The sequence below is a fragment of the Oncorhynchus tshawytscha genome, linkage group LG16 (genome assembly GCF_018296145.1).
Source record: "Oncorhynchus tshawytscha isolate Ot180627B linkage group LG16, Otsh_v2.0, whole genome shotgun sequence".
Classification (NCBI taxonomy): Eukaryota; Metazoa; Chordata; class Actinopteri; order Salmoniformes; family Salmonidae; genus Oncorhynchus; species Oncorhynchus tshawytscha.
Window position 1 is genome coordinate 57,298,818 of NC_056444.1, and position 13,489 is coordinate 57,312,306.

The following is a 13,489-nucleotide window of genomic DNA, read 5'->3' on the forward strand; positions in this document are numbered from 1 at the left end:
TAGATGACTTATGGCTTGGGGGTAGAAGCTGTTTAGAAGCCTCTTGGACCTAGACTTGGCGCTCCAGTACCACTTGCCATGCGGTAGCAGAGAGAACAGTCTATGACTAGGGTGGCTGGAGTCTTTGACAATGTTTTGGGCCTTCCTCTGACACCGCCTGGTATAGAGGTCCTGGATGGCAGGAAGCTTAGCCCCAGTGATGTACTGGGTTGTTCGCACTACCCTCTGTAGTGCCTTGTCTTCGGAGGCCGAGCAGTTGCCATACCAGTGATGCAACCCGTCAGGATGCTCTCGATGGTGCATTTTGAGGATTTGAGGACCCATGCCAAATCTTCTCAGAACGCCAAACGGCGTTCAATGTGCCTCACCCTAATCATTTGGTCTATTTTCACCTCTTAATTTCCTATAATCTGTTTTAGAGCCAGGTTTTGCAGTGGTAAGGTGTTGTGACTCTGCTGTTGGGACAGCTTTATGTAGGCCTTAACAGCTTGTGGGCACCGTTTGTCACCGTTATAGTGCAATGCATGTATTGTTTAGTGTTGTGTTGTGGCTTTGCTGGCATGCATCCCACTTTTTTTTGCGCCACCAAGATTCATGCTAAAATCGCCACTGTCCAATGTCTTAAGTAGTTAAACACTACTCCAACCTCGTGAAAGTGACAAACTGACGTTTTCAGAAGCAGTTTCTGCCTACCTTCATGCTCATACTGCTGGTTTTGACTATACTGCTGCTAGATCAGCCTACCTGTCAATAATGAGTGATTTGGCGCGTGCGCACTTGGTCAAAAACACTACATAATTCCAGACAAGACATTGTTTTCGGTTGCTTGTACATCATTATTTATACCTTTTTTTGGAAGTACATACCGGGCGTGACGGCAGTAAATGAAGATAATTGCTCAGCCAAACAGATAATTGCTCAGCCAAACTCCATATTTGGTTAGTAAATTCAAATATTTTTACATTAACATGTGCAGAGCTGTCTAACGGCTCGATCACACCTGCAGTGCGAAAATGATATGCAACATCTGCTACCATTTCTGTCATTCCATCTATGCACACAATGTGATGCATACGTTCGATAAATCCAACTATGCACAATCCAACTATGCACACAATGGTGCAAGGCAAACACAGCATTACATTCGACATGTACCAAAACGTCAAACACTTTCGGTGTGATCGAGGCGTATTTTTTCATAGTCTTCGTCTGTCTCCCCCTTTTAGCCGACTAAACTCAACGATTACGATGCAGTTGTGCGATAAGTAGTGTGAGTGGACTGGAGCTCTGACCTCACATAAAATTGTATTTTTGTTTTAAAACGACTTATATAAGCACCCAAAGATTAGCACACATAACAAAGTCGTGACTCGTGTTTAATTGGGCTATTGTTTGAGCACTGAAATAAAACACCTCATGTGATGCCGGAGCTCCAGTACTTCTCAACTCCATTGTAAATCATGGAGTTTCGTTTAATCGGCTATCTCCCCCTCTGCCCAGACGCTGGAGCAGGACGAGGAATATAAGACCAGTCGCACGTTGTAGCAGCTCACAAAGCAGGCGAGCCTGTGAGAATATTTAGCTTAACGTTACGCCTGCAGAAGAATTTGTGGAAGAATTGAGAGAAACCGGTAAGTTAGTTATGCATTTGTTGCCGAATGTTGTACATGATTGCTCACGTTAACTAGCTAGCTAACATCTTTGTAACGTTAGCTGCTTTGTTTATTCTGTTCAGTGGATAACGTTAGCTAGCTAGCTAACAGTAATACATGCTGGCTAGCGTGTCTTTCAGTTTCACATGTTTTCGCCCGTGTGCGAGCGACTGTGTGTGAGAGAGAGAGAGAGAGAGAGAACTTCAGTGCAAACTAACTCGTGATAGTTTGACTCCCAAACTTCAAAAACTGTTTTTGGCTGTAGCAGCATGGTGAATCAAGTGCAGAGAGTCGAAGACACATGGCGAACATGCAGCAAAAGCGACTCAAGTGGCGCGAGCAACAGCGGTTGCGAGAGTTCCAAGGAAAGCTCTCGCTCCTCGACGCCGGTGTTGGACACCGACCGCACGGACAGGCTACGGGACAAGATGCGCCGCCGGACGGAGTCGGGCGACCACTGGTTTTCCCTCGAGTTCTTCCCCCCTCGCACTGCAAGTGGAGCTGTCAACCTCATCTCTAGGTATGTAGCAGAAGCTTTGGCTTGTGCTAGTAACTCAGCACTTAGTTTTGAGTTTGAAAACTATCACCTGTTGAAATGTATCACCTGCTAATCAATGCAAATTTCTCTCCATTTTATCCCAATTCAGATTTGATCGCATGGGCTCAGGGGGGCCCCTGTTCATAGACGTTACCTGGCATCCAGCAGGGGACCCGGGTTCGGACAAGGAGACCTCCTCCATGATGATCGCCAGCACAGCGGTCAACTACTGTGGCCTGGAGAGCATTCTTCATCTGACCTGCTGCAACCAGACCAAAGAGAAGATCACTGGGTACCTGAGCAAAGCCAAACGCCTTGGCCTGAAGAACATCATGGCTCTAAGAGGAGGTAGGGCCTTTTTGCATGGACTAGGGTGACATTGTACCCAGACCCAGTTCTAAGGTCAGTTTTCACTTTTATTTTCTTAAAGTGGAACTGACAGCGTTTTAATTACTTTGCAGCTCTGAAACCGACATTCATATCAGTCAAATATATACAATTGGTTGTTTATGCTACAAAACTGACTTGAGAAATAAAAAATAATGTGGTTCTAGTTTACTCAAAATTTCATGATGTAGAGGAAGGCATTTTTGGCAGAATAGATGGATGCATTTCAATGCATGATTAATTAGCTAATTCACCAATACTATTCTTGGTAGTCCAACAAATATTGCTATCAGTTTGTCTACCAGGCCAGCTGTGGTTTACAAAAACCTACAAATGTATCAAAGGCTGTGCATGTCAATACAATCAAAATAGCAAGAGGCATGACAACAAGTCAGTCATAACGTGGCAAATAGGCTAAATTATCTATACTGAGCAAAAATATAAATGCAACATGTAAAGTGTTGCTCTCGTGTTTCAGGAGCTGATATAAAGGATACCAGAAATGTACCATACGCACAGTTTTTATTTTTGTCAAATTTTGTGCACAAATTTGTTTACATCTCTGTTAGTGTGCATTTCTCCTTTGCCAAGATAATCCATTCAACTCACAGGTGTGGCATATCAATAAGCTGATTAAACAGCATGATCATTGCACAAGTGCACCTTGTGCTGGGGACAATAAAATGCCATTTTGTCACACAACACAATGCCACAGACGTCTTCAAGTTTTGAGAGAGGGTGCAATTAGCATGCTGACTGCAGGAATGTCCACCAGAGCTGTTGCCAGAGAATTGAATGTTCATTTCTCTACCATAAGCCGCCTCCAACGTTGTTTTAGAGAATTTGGCGGTATGTCCAACCGGCCTCCCAACCGCAGACCATGTATAACCACGCCAGCCCAGGACCTCTACATCTGGCTTCTTCATCTGCTGGATTGTCTTGAGACCAGCCACTCGGACAACTAATGAAACTGAGGACTATTTTAATCTGTGATTAAAGCCCTTTTTGGGGAAACTGCATTCTGATTGGCAGGTCCTGGTTCCCCAGTGGTGGGCCCATGCCCTCCAAGGCCCAGTCATGTGAAATCCATAGATTAGGGCTTGATTAATGTATTTCAATTGACTGATTTCCTTATATGGCTCTCAAATAAGCAAAGAGAAACAAGACATGCAGGTCAGGAAGCACAGGATGTACTTAACACCCGACAAGGCCAACATCCCCATCGTTGGAAAGAGAAGCAGGTACAGAGGACAGAGTGGGGTGCCTCGTAAGGATCCGCAGAAGGCGAGTGGGAAAGCTGCCGTTACCTTCAATATTACTTGCCAACGTACAATCATTGGACAATAAATTAAATGAGGTACAAGTGTGAATATCCTACCAACGGGAAATCAAAACTGTAACGTCTTAAGTTTCACAGAATCGTGACTGAATGATGGTGATATTCAGCTAGTGGGATATACGCTGCACCGGCTAGATGGAGCAGCACACTCCGGTAAGACGGGGGGGGGGGGTCTGCATATTTGTAAACCATTGGTGCACGAAATCTAAGGAAGTCAATAGATTTTGCTCGCCTGAAGTAGAGTATCTTATGAGAAACTGTAGACCACACTATTTGCCAAGAGTTTTCATCTATACTACTTTTCGTGGCTGTTTATTTACCACAACAGACGGACGCTGACACTAAGACCGCACTCAGTCCGCTGTATAAGGAAATAAGCAAACAGGAAACCACTCACCCAGAGGTGGCGCTCTTAGTGGTCGGGGACTTTAATGCAGGGAAACTTAAATCAGTTTTACCTAATTTCTATCAACATGTTAAATGTGCAACCAACAATTCTAGATCACCTGTACTCCACATACAAAGCTCACCCTCCATTTGGTAAATCTGACCACAATTATATCCTCCTGCTTACAAGCTAAATTTTAAAGCAGGAAGCACCAGTGACTCGGTCTATTTAATACAAACATGTTTTTTAAAGTGGTCAGATGAAGCAGATGCTGAACTGCAGGACTGTTTTGCTATCACAGACTGGAACATGTTCCAGGATTCTTCTGATGGCATTGACGAGTACAACACATCAGTCACTGGCTTTATCAATAAGTGCATCGAGGATGTCGTCCCCCACAGTGACCCCAACCAGAAGCCATAGATTACAGGCAACATTCGCACTGAGCTACAGGGTAGAGGTGCCACTTTCAAGGAGTGGGACTCTAACCCGGAAGCTTATAAGAAATCCCGCTATGTCCTCCGACGGACCATTAAACAGGCAAAGCCCCAATACAGGGCTAAGATTGAATCGTGCTGCACTGGCGCTCGTCTTGTGTGGCAGGGCTTGCAAATCATTACAGACTACAAAGGGAAGCACAGCCGCGTGCTGCCCAGTGACACGAGCCTATCAGACGAGCTAAATCACTTCTATGCTCGCTTTGAGGCAAGCAACACTGAGGCATGCATGAGAGCATCAGGTGTCCCGGACGACTGTGTGATCACGCTCTCCGTAGCCAACGTGAGTAAGACCTTTTCAACAGGTCAACATTCACAAGGCCGCGGGGACAGACTGATTACCAGGACGTGTGCTCTGGGCATGTGCTGACCAACTGGCAGATGACATTTTCAACATGACCGAGTCTGTAATACCAAAATGTTTCAAACAGACAACCATAGTCCCTGTGCCCAAGAACACGAAGGCAACCTGCCTAAATGACTACAGACCCGTAGCACTCACATCCGTTGCCATGAAGTGCTTTGAAAGGCTAGTAATGGTTCACATCAACACCATTATCTCAGAAACCCTAGACCCACTCCAATTTGCATACCGCCAAAACAGATCCACAGATGATGCAATCTCTATTGCACTCGACACTGCCCTTTCCCACCTGGACAAAAGGAACACCTACGTGAGAATGCTATTCATTGACTACAGTTCAGCGTTCAACACCATAGTGCCCTCAAAGCTTATCGATAAGCTAAGGATCCTGGGACTAAACACCTCCCTCTGCAACTGGATCCTGGACTTCCTGATGTGCCGCCCCCCCCGCTGATCCTCAACACTGGTACCCCTCAGGGGTGCGTGCTCTGTCCCCTCCTGTACTCCCTGTTCACCCACGACTGCGTGTCCAGATACGACTCCAACACCATCAAGTTTTTGCAGACGACACAACAGTGGTAGGCCTGCTCACCGACAATGACGAGGCCGCCTATAGGGAGGAGGTCAGAGACCTGGCCTGGTTGTGCCGGAATAACAACCCATCCCTCAACTACTGCATGGCAAGCCGTACTGGAGCGCCAGGTCTAGGACCAAAAGGCTTCTCAACAGCTTTTACCCCCAAGCCTTAAGACTCCTGAACAGGTAACCAAATAGTTCCCCGGACTATTTGCATTGTCACCACCCCCAACCCCTCTCTTACGCTGCTACTCACTGTTTAGCATATTTGCATAGTCACTTTAACCATACCTACATGTACATACAACCTCATTTAGCCCGATTAACCGGTGCATGTGTATAGCCTCGTTACGGTTATTTTTCACTGCCTTTTTACTGTTTTATTTTTTTATTTCTTATCTATTGTTCACCAATTTTTTAAAACTTAAATTGCACTTTTGGTTAGGGCCTGTAAATAAGCATTTCACTAAGTGCTATACCTGTTGTCACGTGCACCGAATACAAACTTTGATTTGATCAGGGAAGTGACCAAGAACCCGATGGTCACCCTGACAGAGCTCCAGATTTCCTCTGTGGAGATGGTTGTCCTTCTTGTAGGTTCTACCATCTCTGCAGCACTCCGCTAAACACCAGTCTCAAGGTCAACAGTGAAGAGGTGACTCCAGGATGCTGGCCTTCTAGGCAGAGTTGCAAAGAAAAAGCCATATCTCAGACTGGCCAATAAAAAGAAAAGATTAAGATGGGCAAAATAACACAGACACTGGACTGAGGAACTCTGCCTAGAAGGCCAGCATCCCAGAGTCGCCTCTTTGCTGTTGAGACTGGTGTTTTGTGAGTACTATTTAATGAAGCTGCCAGTTGAGGACTTGAGGCATCTGTTTCTCAAACTTGACACACTAAAATACTTGTCCTCTTGCTCAGTTGTGCACCGGGGCCTCCCACTCTTTCTATTCTGGTTAGAGCCAGTTTATGCTGTTCTGTGAAGGGAGTAGTACCTAGCGTTGTATGAGATCTTACATTTCTTGCATGGAATAGTCTTAATTTCTTAGATCAAGAATAGACTGACGAGTTTCAGAAGAAAGGTCTTTGTTTCTGGCCATCTTGAGCCTGTAATCGAACCCACAAATGCTGATGCTCCAGATACTCAACTAGTCTAAAGATGGGCAGATTTATGGGTTCTTTAATCAGAACAACAGTTTTCAGCTATGCTAACATAATTGCAAAAGGGGTTTCTAATGATCAATTAGCCTTTTAAAATGATACACTTGGATTGGCTAACACAACGTGCCATTGGAACACAGGAGTGATGGTTGCTGATAATGGGCCTCTGTGTGCCTGTAGATATTCCATTTAAAAAATCTGCTGTTTCAACTACAATAGTCATTTACAAGATTAACAATGTCTATACTGTATTTCTAAAAAAAATGTTAAGTTATTTTAATGGACCAAAAAAATGTGCTTTTCTTTCTAAAACAAGGACATTTCTCAATCGACCAGTCTATTAATCCTTTCAGGTGTATTTTGTGGCTTTTTGAACACTTTCTAATGATCTAAAGTTGCGCTGTTGCTACTGCCGCTAGACAAACGGTCCACTTCAAAGTGAATGATGGCAGGCCATGTGGCAAAATACTTATTTGCATATAGGCCTACTGTAGCTCTGATTGGCTCCTGAACAAGACTGACATTTTATTTACTTAAGTACCTTATTAATTGTGAAATGAACGGCCGCTTTTCCACTCTATCGCTCTAGAATTTTCACACATGCCTTACTGTCAATTTCAAACATTGTGAAAAATTACCATCAGTGCTCCCTTCTCAGAATAGTACCCAAAAAAAGCTTAGCGTGAACAGATTTGAATAAGATTTTATGTTGCTAAAATGCTGTCAGTTCCACTTTTAATTGTTATTGTTAGGATTTGGGGAGGGTGAGCTGATCCTAGGGACAACTTCTGCACAGCAAGGTTGGTCCATTTTAGGAATGTTTGTGTGTTTTGAGGGTCACCCTGATATTTTGGAGAGAAGTTTCTGTTTGACTGCATGATTGCAGCCTGTTGCATCACTCTCACTCGGCAAGATCTTCACATTGCTGCTCAAGCTCTCGTCCTGTCACTCTCATTGGAGCCTCTTGCATCATTCACTCTTCAATATTTTTGGTTTGCATTCATGCTCGTGGTCACACATCGCCGAGTCTGATTGAACCTTATTTATCCAGGTTTTTCTCATTGAGATGACATGTCTTTTTCAAGAGTCTTGGCTAACTAGCTAGGACTCATTGTAACAAATTCCCAGTAAACACCATGTTTTCCTGATCTCTCTCTATAGATCCTATGGGGGCTGACTGGGAAGAGGAAGAAGCGGGCTTCAACTACGCCACAGACCTAGTCAAACACATACGCTGCGAGTTTGATGACTACTTTGACATCTGTGTTGCCGGTACGTTTGAAGCAAAATGTATTTATTTGTATCCCCACTTTTGATAAACTGGCCCTCCTGAATGTTTTGGTACACATACTGGAGAGCTCTTTGTCTACACCAATTGAGCATCGTTCACACCCTCCTAACAGTAGGCTTTAACTTGCAATGAGGAATGGCTTTCTGACAATGAGTAACTAATATCTGAAAATTGTAGCTACCTGTATACATCTCTCTCTGTTTCCACCGTGCATTCCACTGATTTCAAAAATCTGTCAACTTCTTCTGTGACAATACTGTTAATTGATGTTTCTTCTGATGACAGTGATGGGGGAAGACTTAAATGATTCCCCCCCCCCCCTAAATCAGGGATTTTTTCATAGTCTGATTAATTTTTTGATTAGTCCTAGAGAGACATAATGGCATGTCCTCTAGAAAGTAGTCCATCAAAGTAGTAGCTATTAACTTCAGGGCCGCAATGCAACACTTTCAGTTCTTCATGATATCTTTCAAAAGAAATGCCACGGTAGGAAGGATTATCCACACATACTGAGCAACTCATGTTATAGACCGAAGCATGCTACATGGCAGACAATCCAAACTCATCTCTCGGGCATGTCCAGCCCATCCACTATCTCAGCCAATCATGGCTAGCCGGTAAGTTCCTGTATCTTTCCGTGGCTAAACCAAATAGGCTCGTAATAAAAACATCTTATTTACAGATGGCATACAAGTTTGTTAATAAGGCACATGAATGTTAACACGTTCCAGAAGGCAATTCTGCCCAAAAAAAAACATGTTTTGTAAAATGCATCTCCTGTGAGGTAGTGACGTGTGACATGTATGCCTAGCTTCTTGAAACTGGTCACAAATGTGACCTCCACACACACTGAGCATTAAAACCCTATCATTGTGGCAGGCTACCCCACTGGCCACCCAGAGGCGGAGAGTTACGACGAGGACCTGAGACATCTGAAGGAGAAAGTGGACGCTGGCGCCGACTTCATCATCACCCAGCTCTTTTTCCGGGCTGACACCTTCCTCAAGTTTGTCAGAGACTGCAGGGCCATAGGAATCACCTGCCCCATCCTACCAGGCATCTTCCCTATCCAGGTACTGTTGGATATGGGCCTAAACTAGAGGTTGGGTGGTGGGGGGGTGTAAATAAATGCACTAACTACTGTAAGTCGCTCTGGATAAGAGCGTCTACTAAATGACAAAAACATGTCATGTTTGTGTGTAGAGTGATCAAAGGCTACATTTGTCAAAGGTTTAAAGGGAGGGGTAGTCTTTTTGAACAGAACATTCTTTCTAATGTGATAGCAAAGATGTAACAAATGACCAAGTACGCTCAGTGCTATTCAAAACTTTTTTTTCTCATAATTGGACCATTGTCCCTTGGAATTTTTATAAATTCTACATTGATGCCAGTCAATACAGAAATGTAACACTCCCACCGTGACGTGTGTCATTTGTTATTTTTTGTTATCTTAAGTGTGTCTGCAATGTGAGAGTACATCAGTTGCATGGAGACATTTGCTCTTTACATTTAGTTTTTCTGTCAGTACCTGAACCAGTAGGATTTGTTTTCCAGGGCTACCAGTCTCTGAGGCAGCTGGTCAAACTGTCCAAGCTGGAGGTGCCCGAGGAGATAATGCAGGTCATCGAGCCCATCAAGGACAACGATGCGGCCATCCGCAACTACGGCATTGAGCAGGCTGTGGGCATGTGCCGCGTGCTGCTGGAGAGCGGCGAGGTGCCGGGCCTCCACTTCTACACGCTGAACCGCGAGGTAGCCACCATGGAGGTACTGCGGCAGCTGGGCCTGTGGATCGAGGACCCCAGGTCTGTCAATTGCGCTAGATTGGTTATCTTTCAAACACTTTAGGTTGCGCTTGATTTAGCTTACCCAGTATTTAGGGGGGAAACCTAAAACGAATGGCATGTTCGACTTCTGAGCTGTCATGTTTTAACACGTAGTGTGGGTACCATTTTGTAATCGTGTGTATTACAGCGCTTTCATTAGACCTGGAACATTTAACAAAGATTTCACCATGTGAAGTCATTTCTAACTGGCTAGGTGTTAGAATGGAATATGCGCTGTCTTGCATGTTCCTAGTACTGATGGAGGGTTTGGGGTCTACTTGGATTGCCAGGCGGACACTCCCCTGGGCGGTGAGCGCTCACCCCAAACGCAAAGTGGAGGACGTGCGGCCCATTTTCTGGGCCTCCAGACCCAAGAGCTATATCTACAGAACACAGGACTGGGATGACTTCCCCAATGGACGATGGTGAGCAACACTGGAGAAAAACTTCAGAAAGTTTGGCCACAATTTCTCACCTGAGCTAGTTTGTGGTTGTAAATGATGTTGTTCATTCAAGGCCTTTTCACACTACTGGACTGAGCCAAGCTATAATGTGAATCAGGGATGTATAATGTGAACAAGTACTGTATAATCAGTGAACAGGCAATGTCCCCAGGTCTTGTCAACTTGGCTCTGTTATTTCAGGGGAAACTCGTCATCTCCGGCCTTTGGTGAACTCAACGATTACTACCTGTTCTACCTTAAGAGTAAGTCGTCCAAGGACGCCCTGCTGAAGATGTGGGGTGAGGAGCTGACCAGCGAGCAGAGCGTCTACGAGGTCTTCACCAGCTACATCACGGCCCAGCCCAATGTTGCCGGACACAAGGTGACACCCGGACCTCTACACTTTGGCGTGAAAACAGACCGAAACTGAAACCTTAACTTTCTTTCATTAGGTGCCTCATAAATACAACCATGTGCATTATGACAACCACTTAAAACAAGAACCTAAACCCTTGACTTGCACTTTGCTCGGCTGATGTCTCCTGACCTCTCGTCTTCTAGGTGATGTGTCTGCCGTGGAATGACGACCCGCTGGCCCCGGAGACCAACTTGCTGAAGGACGAGCTGGATAAGGTAAACCGCAGGGGAGTCCTCACCATCAACTCCCAGCCCAGCATCAACGGCAAGCCCTCCTCAGACCCCATCGTGGGCTGGGGCCCCCCTGGTGGCTACGTCTTCCAGAAGGTAAAGTTCGGCGTCTGTGGTTTGGTTGTGGGGATGACCAATTATGTCTTATTATATAAAGGCTCATACATGCTTATATTACTGTACCTGTATGCTTAATGTAACGTTTTCCCAAAAAGAATAAGGTAGGCCTAGTAAAAGGAGTGGGCAGGGGGGTGTACACCTGGAACACTATTTAGAAATACCCATAAATCCTTTAGAATTATCAAGGATTACTACTGGTTTAGCAAAATTAAGGCTGTCACAGTTTTTCTTTCTTATGTTATTGAGAGTAGGTTGATTCACAATCTTTCCTAGAAATGAAAGTGCATGAAAAAATCAGTCTTTTGTGGTATTGTTGATCGGCAGTGGAGGTTTTTCAAACTTAACAGTTCTTGTATCACATGCATAGCAATCATGACATGAACCTTATACTGTGCCACATTTACACATCCAACAGGCTTATCTGGAATTTTTCACCTCAAGCGAAAATGTCACAGCTCTCCTCAAAGTGCTAAAGAAGTACGAGCCTCGCGTCAACTACCACATCGTCAACGTTCACGTAAGTTCTCAACTACAGGCATTACATCTACACACATTTTGTGAATTGGAACAGTTTGCTAGAAAGATCTACTGGCTGATTTTTGTATCCATCTACAGGGTCAGAATACTACGAACGCCCATGACATGCAACCCAACGCTGTGACATGGGGTATCTTCCCCGGCAGGGAGATTGTCCAGCCCACCGTGGTGGATCCAGTCAGCTTCTTGTACTGGAAGGTAAGGTCAAAGGTCATCTCATTAACCTACTGGGCCCCTTCCAGGAACATTACCCTCTATGCACTTGTGTAGATATACAGCAACTGGATAGGTGTAAGCAGTTCAGTGAAAACGCCTATCAGCAAGATGGAGTGTGCTCTGAGTTGTTTCTGGTTGTGGACTGTGCCCATGACTCAGATGAGTTTGTGGAATGGTTCTCTAACATTTTAAAGAGGTTTTAGTGGAGTATGGTATTTGAAGTACAGTTTTGAACCCTCCACATCTTTATGAGCTTGAGCATTTGACACAATCTCCCGTGAAGCCTTTTCAAAACCAGAATTTTGTGTGTAACTTCATCAGCAAGCTGTATCAATTACCAGAGCTGTAAAGATTAATCTCTAGCGCCACACCTGAACCCCCTAATTGTTCTCGCCATCTTTTAATAGGACGAGGCCTTTGCCCTGTGGATCGAGCAGTGGGCCAAGCTGTACGAAGACGAGTCCCCATCACGTATGATCATCAAGTATATCCACGACAACTACTTCCTTGTCAACCTGGTGGACAACGACTTCCCTTTGGACAACTGCTTGTGGCAGGTCATCGATGACATGTTTGAGCTGCTTGACAACCCCCCGGAGGAGCAACCCGCGGAGCAAACTGCAGAGCAACCCAACGATGAGCAATCCGACAAGGAACAACCTGGAAAGTAACCATGGCGATAGCCACCAATTGAGCAACTTTTTTTTCTTTGGTGCTGCTTTTGATAACTTTTCACTCAACAAACACCACAAAGTACTTAACTACAGTATTATACCATACAGTATATACTTTAAAAATATATACTTTAAAAATATATATATATTTTATTATCTGGAGGATGGATCTTAATCAAGAGGTACTTCAGTGAATGAATATGATGACAAATACAGTGCATTTGGAAAGCATTCAGACCCTTTCACTTTTTCAACATTTTGTTCCGTTACTGGCTTATTCTAAAATGGATGATCCTTTTTTTAATTTAATCAATCTACACACAATACCCCATAATGACAAAGCGAAAACGTGATTTAAAAATATTTGCAAATTTATGAACAAAATAACTGAAATACCTTATTTACATAAGACCCTTTGTGATGAGACTTGAAATTGACCTCTGGTGCATCCTGTTTCCATTTATCATCCCTGAATGTTTCTACAACTTGATTTGGAAAGGCACACCCATCTAAATAAGGTCCCACAGTTGACTGCATGTCAGAGCAAAAACCAAGCCATGAGGTCGAAGGAATTGTCCGTAGAGCTCTGAGACAGGATTGTGTCGATGCACAGATCTGGTGAATGGTACCAAAAAAATGTCTGCAGTATTGAAAGTTCCCAAGTGGCCTCCATCATTCTTAAATGGAAGAAGTTTGGAACCACCAAGACTCTTCCTAGGGCTGGGCGTCTGGCCTAACTGAGCAATTGGGGAAGAAGGCTTTGGTCAGGGAGGTGACCAAGAGCCCAACGGTCACTCTGCCAGAGTTCCTCTGGAAATTGGAGAACCTTCCA

General features: G+C 44.4%; 1 protein-coding gene across 2 annotated transcripts; it reads left to right on the plus strand.

The window, feature by feature from the left end:
* The first annotated feature begins 779 nt into the window (after window positions 1-779).
* LOC112215984 (methylenetetrahydrofolate reductase) lies at window positions 780-13,150 on the plus strand. Of its 2 annotated transcripts, none has more exons than XM_042299405.1 (13): window positions 780-938; window positions 1,501-1,631; window positions 1,918-2,172; window positions 2,300-2,538; window positions 8,064-8,174; window positions 9,073-9,266; window positions 9,748-9,998; window positions 10,310-10,444; window positions 10,664-10,844; window positions 11,024-11,206; window positions 11,646-11,747; window positions 11,846-11,965; window positions 12,391-13,150. In XM_042299405.1, the coding sequence occupies exons 3-13, from the start codon at window positions 1,922-1,924 to the stop codon at window positions 12,652-12,654; spliced, it is 2,031 nt and encodes a 676-aa protein (XP_042155339.1). In that variant the 5' UTR covers window positions 780-938; window positions 1,501-1,631; window positions 1,918-1,921; the 3' UTR covers window positions 12,655-13,150. The 2 variants fall into 2 exon arrangements, with proteins under 2 accessions (XP_042155339.1, XP_042155340.1); XM_042299406.1 differs by having other exon boundaries at window positions 1,921-2,172.
* Window positions 13,151-13,489: the final 339 nt, after the last annotated feature.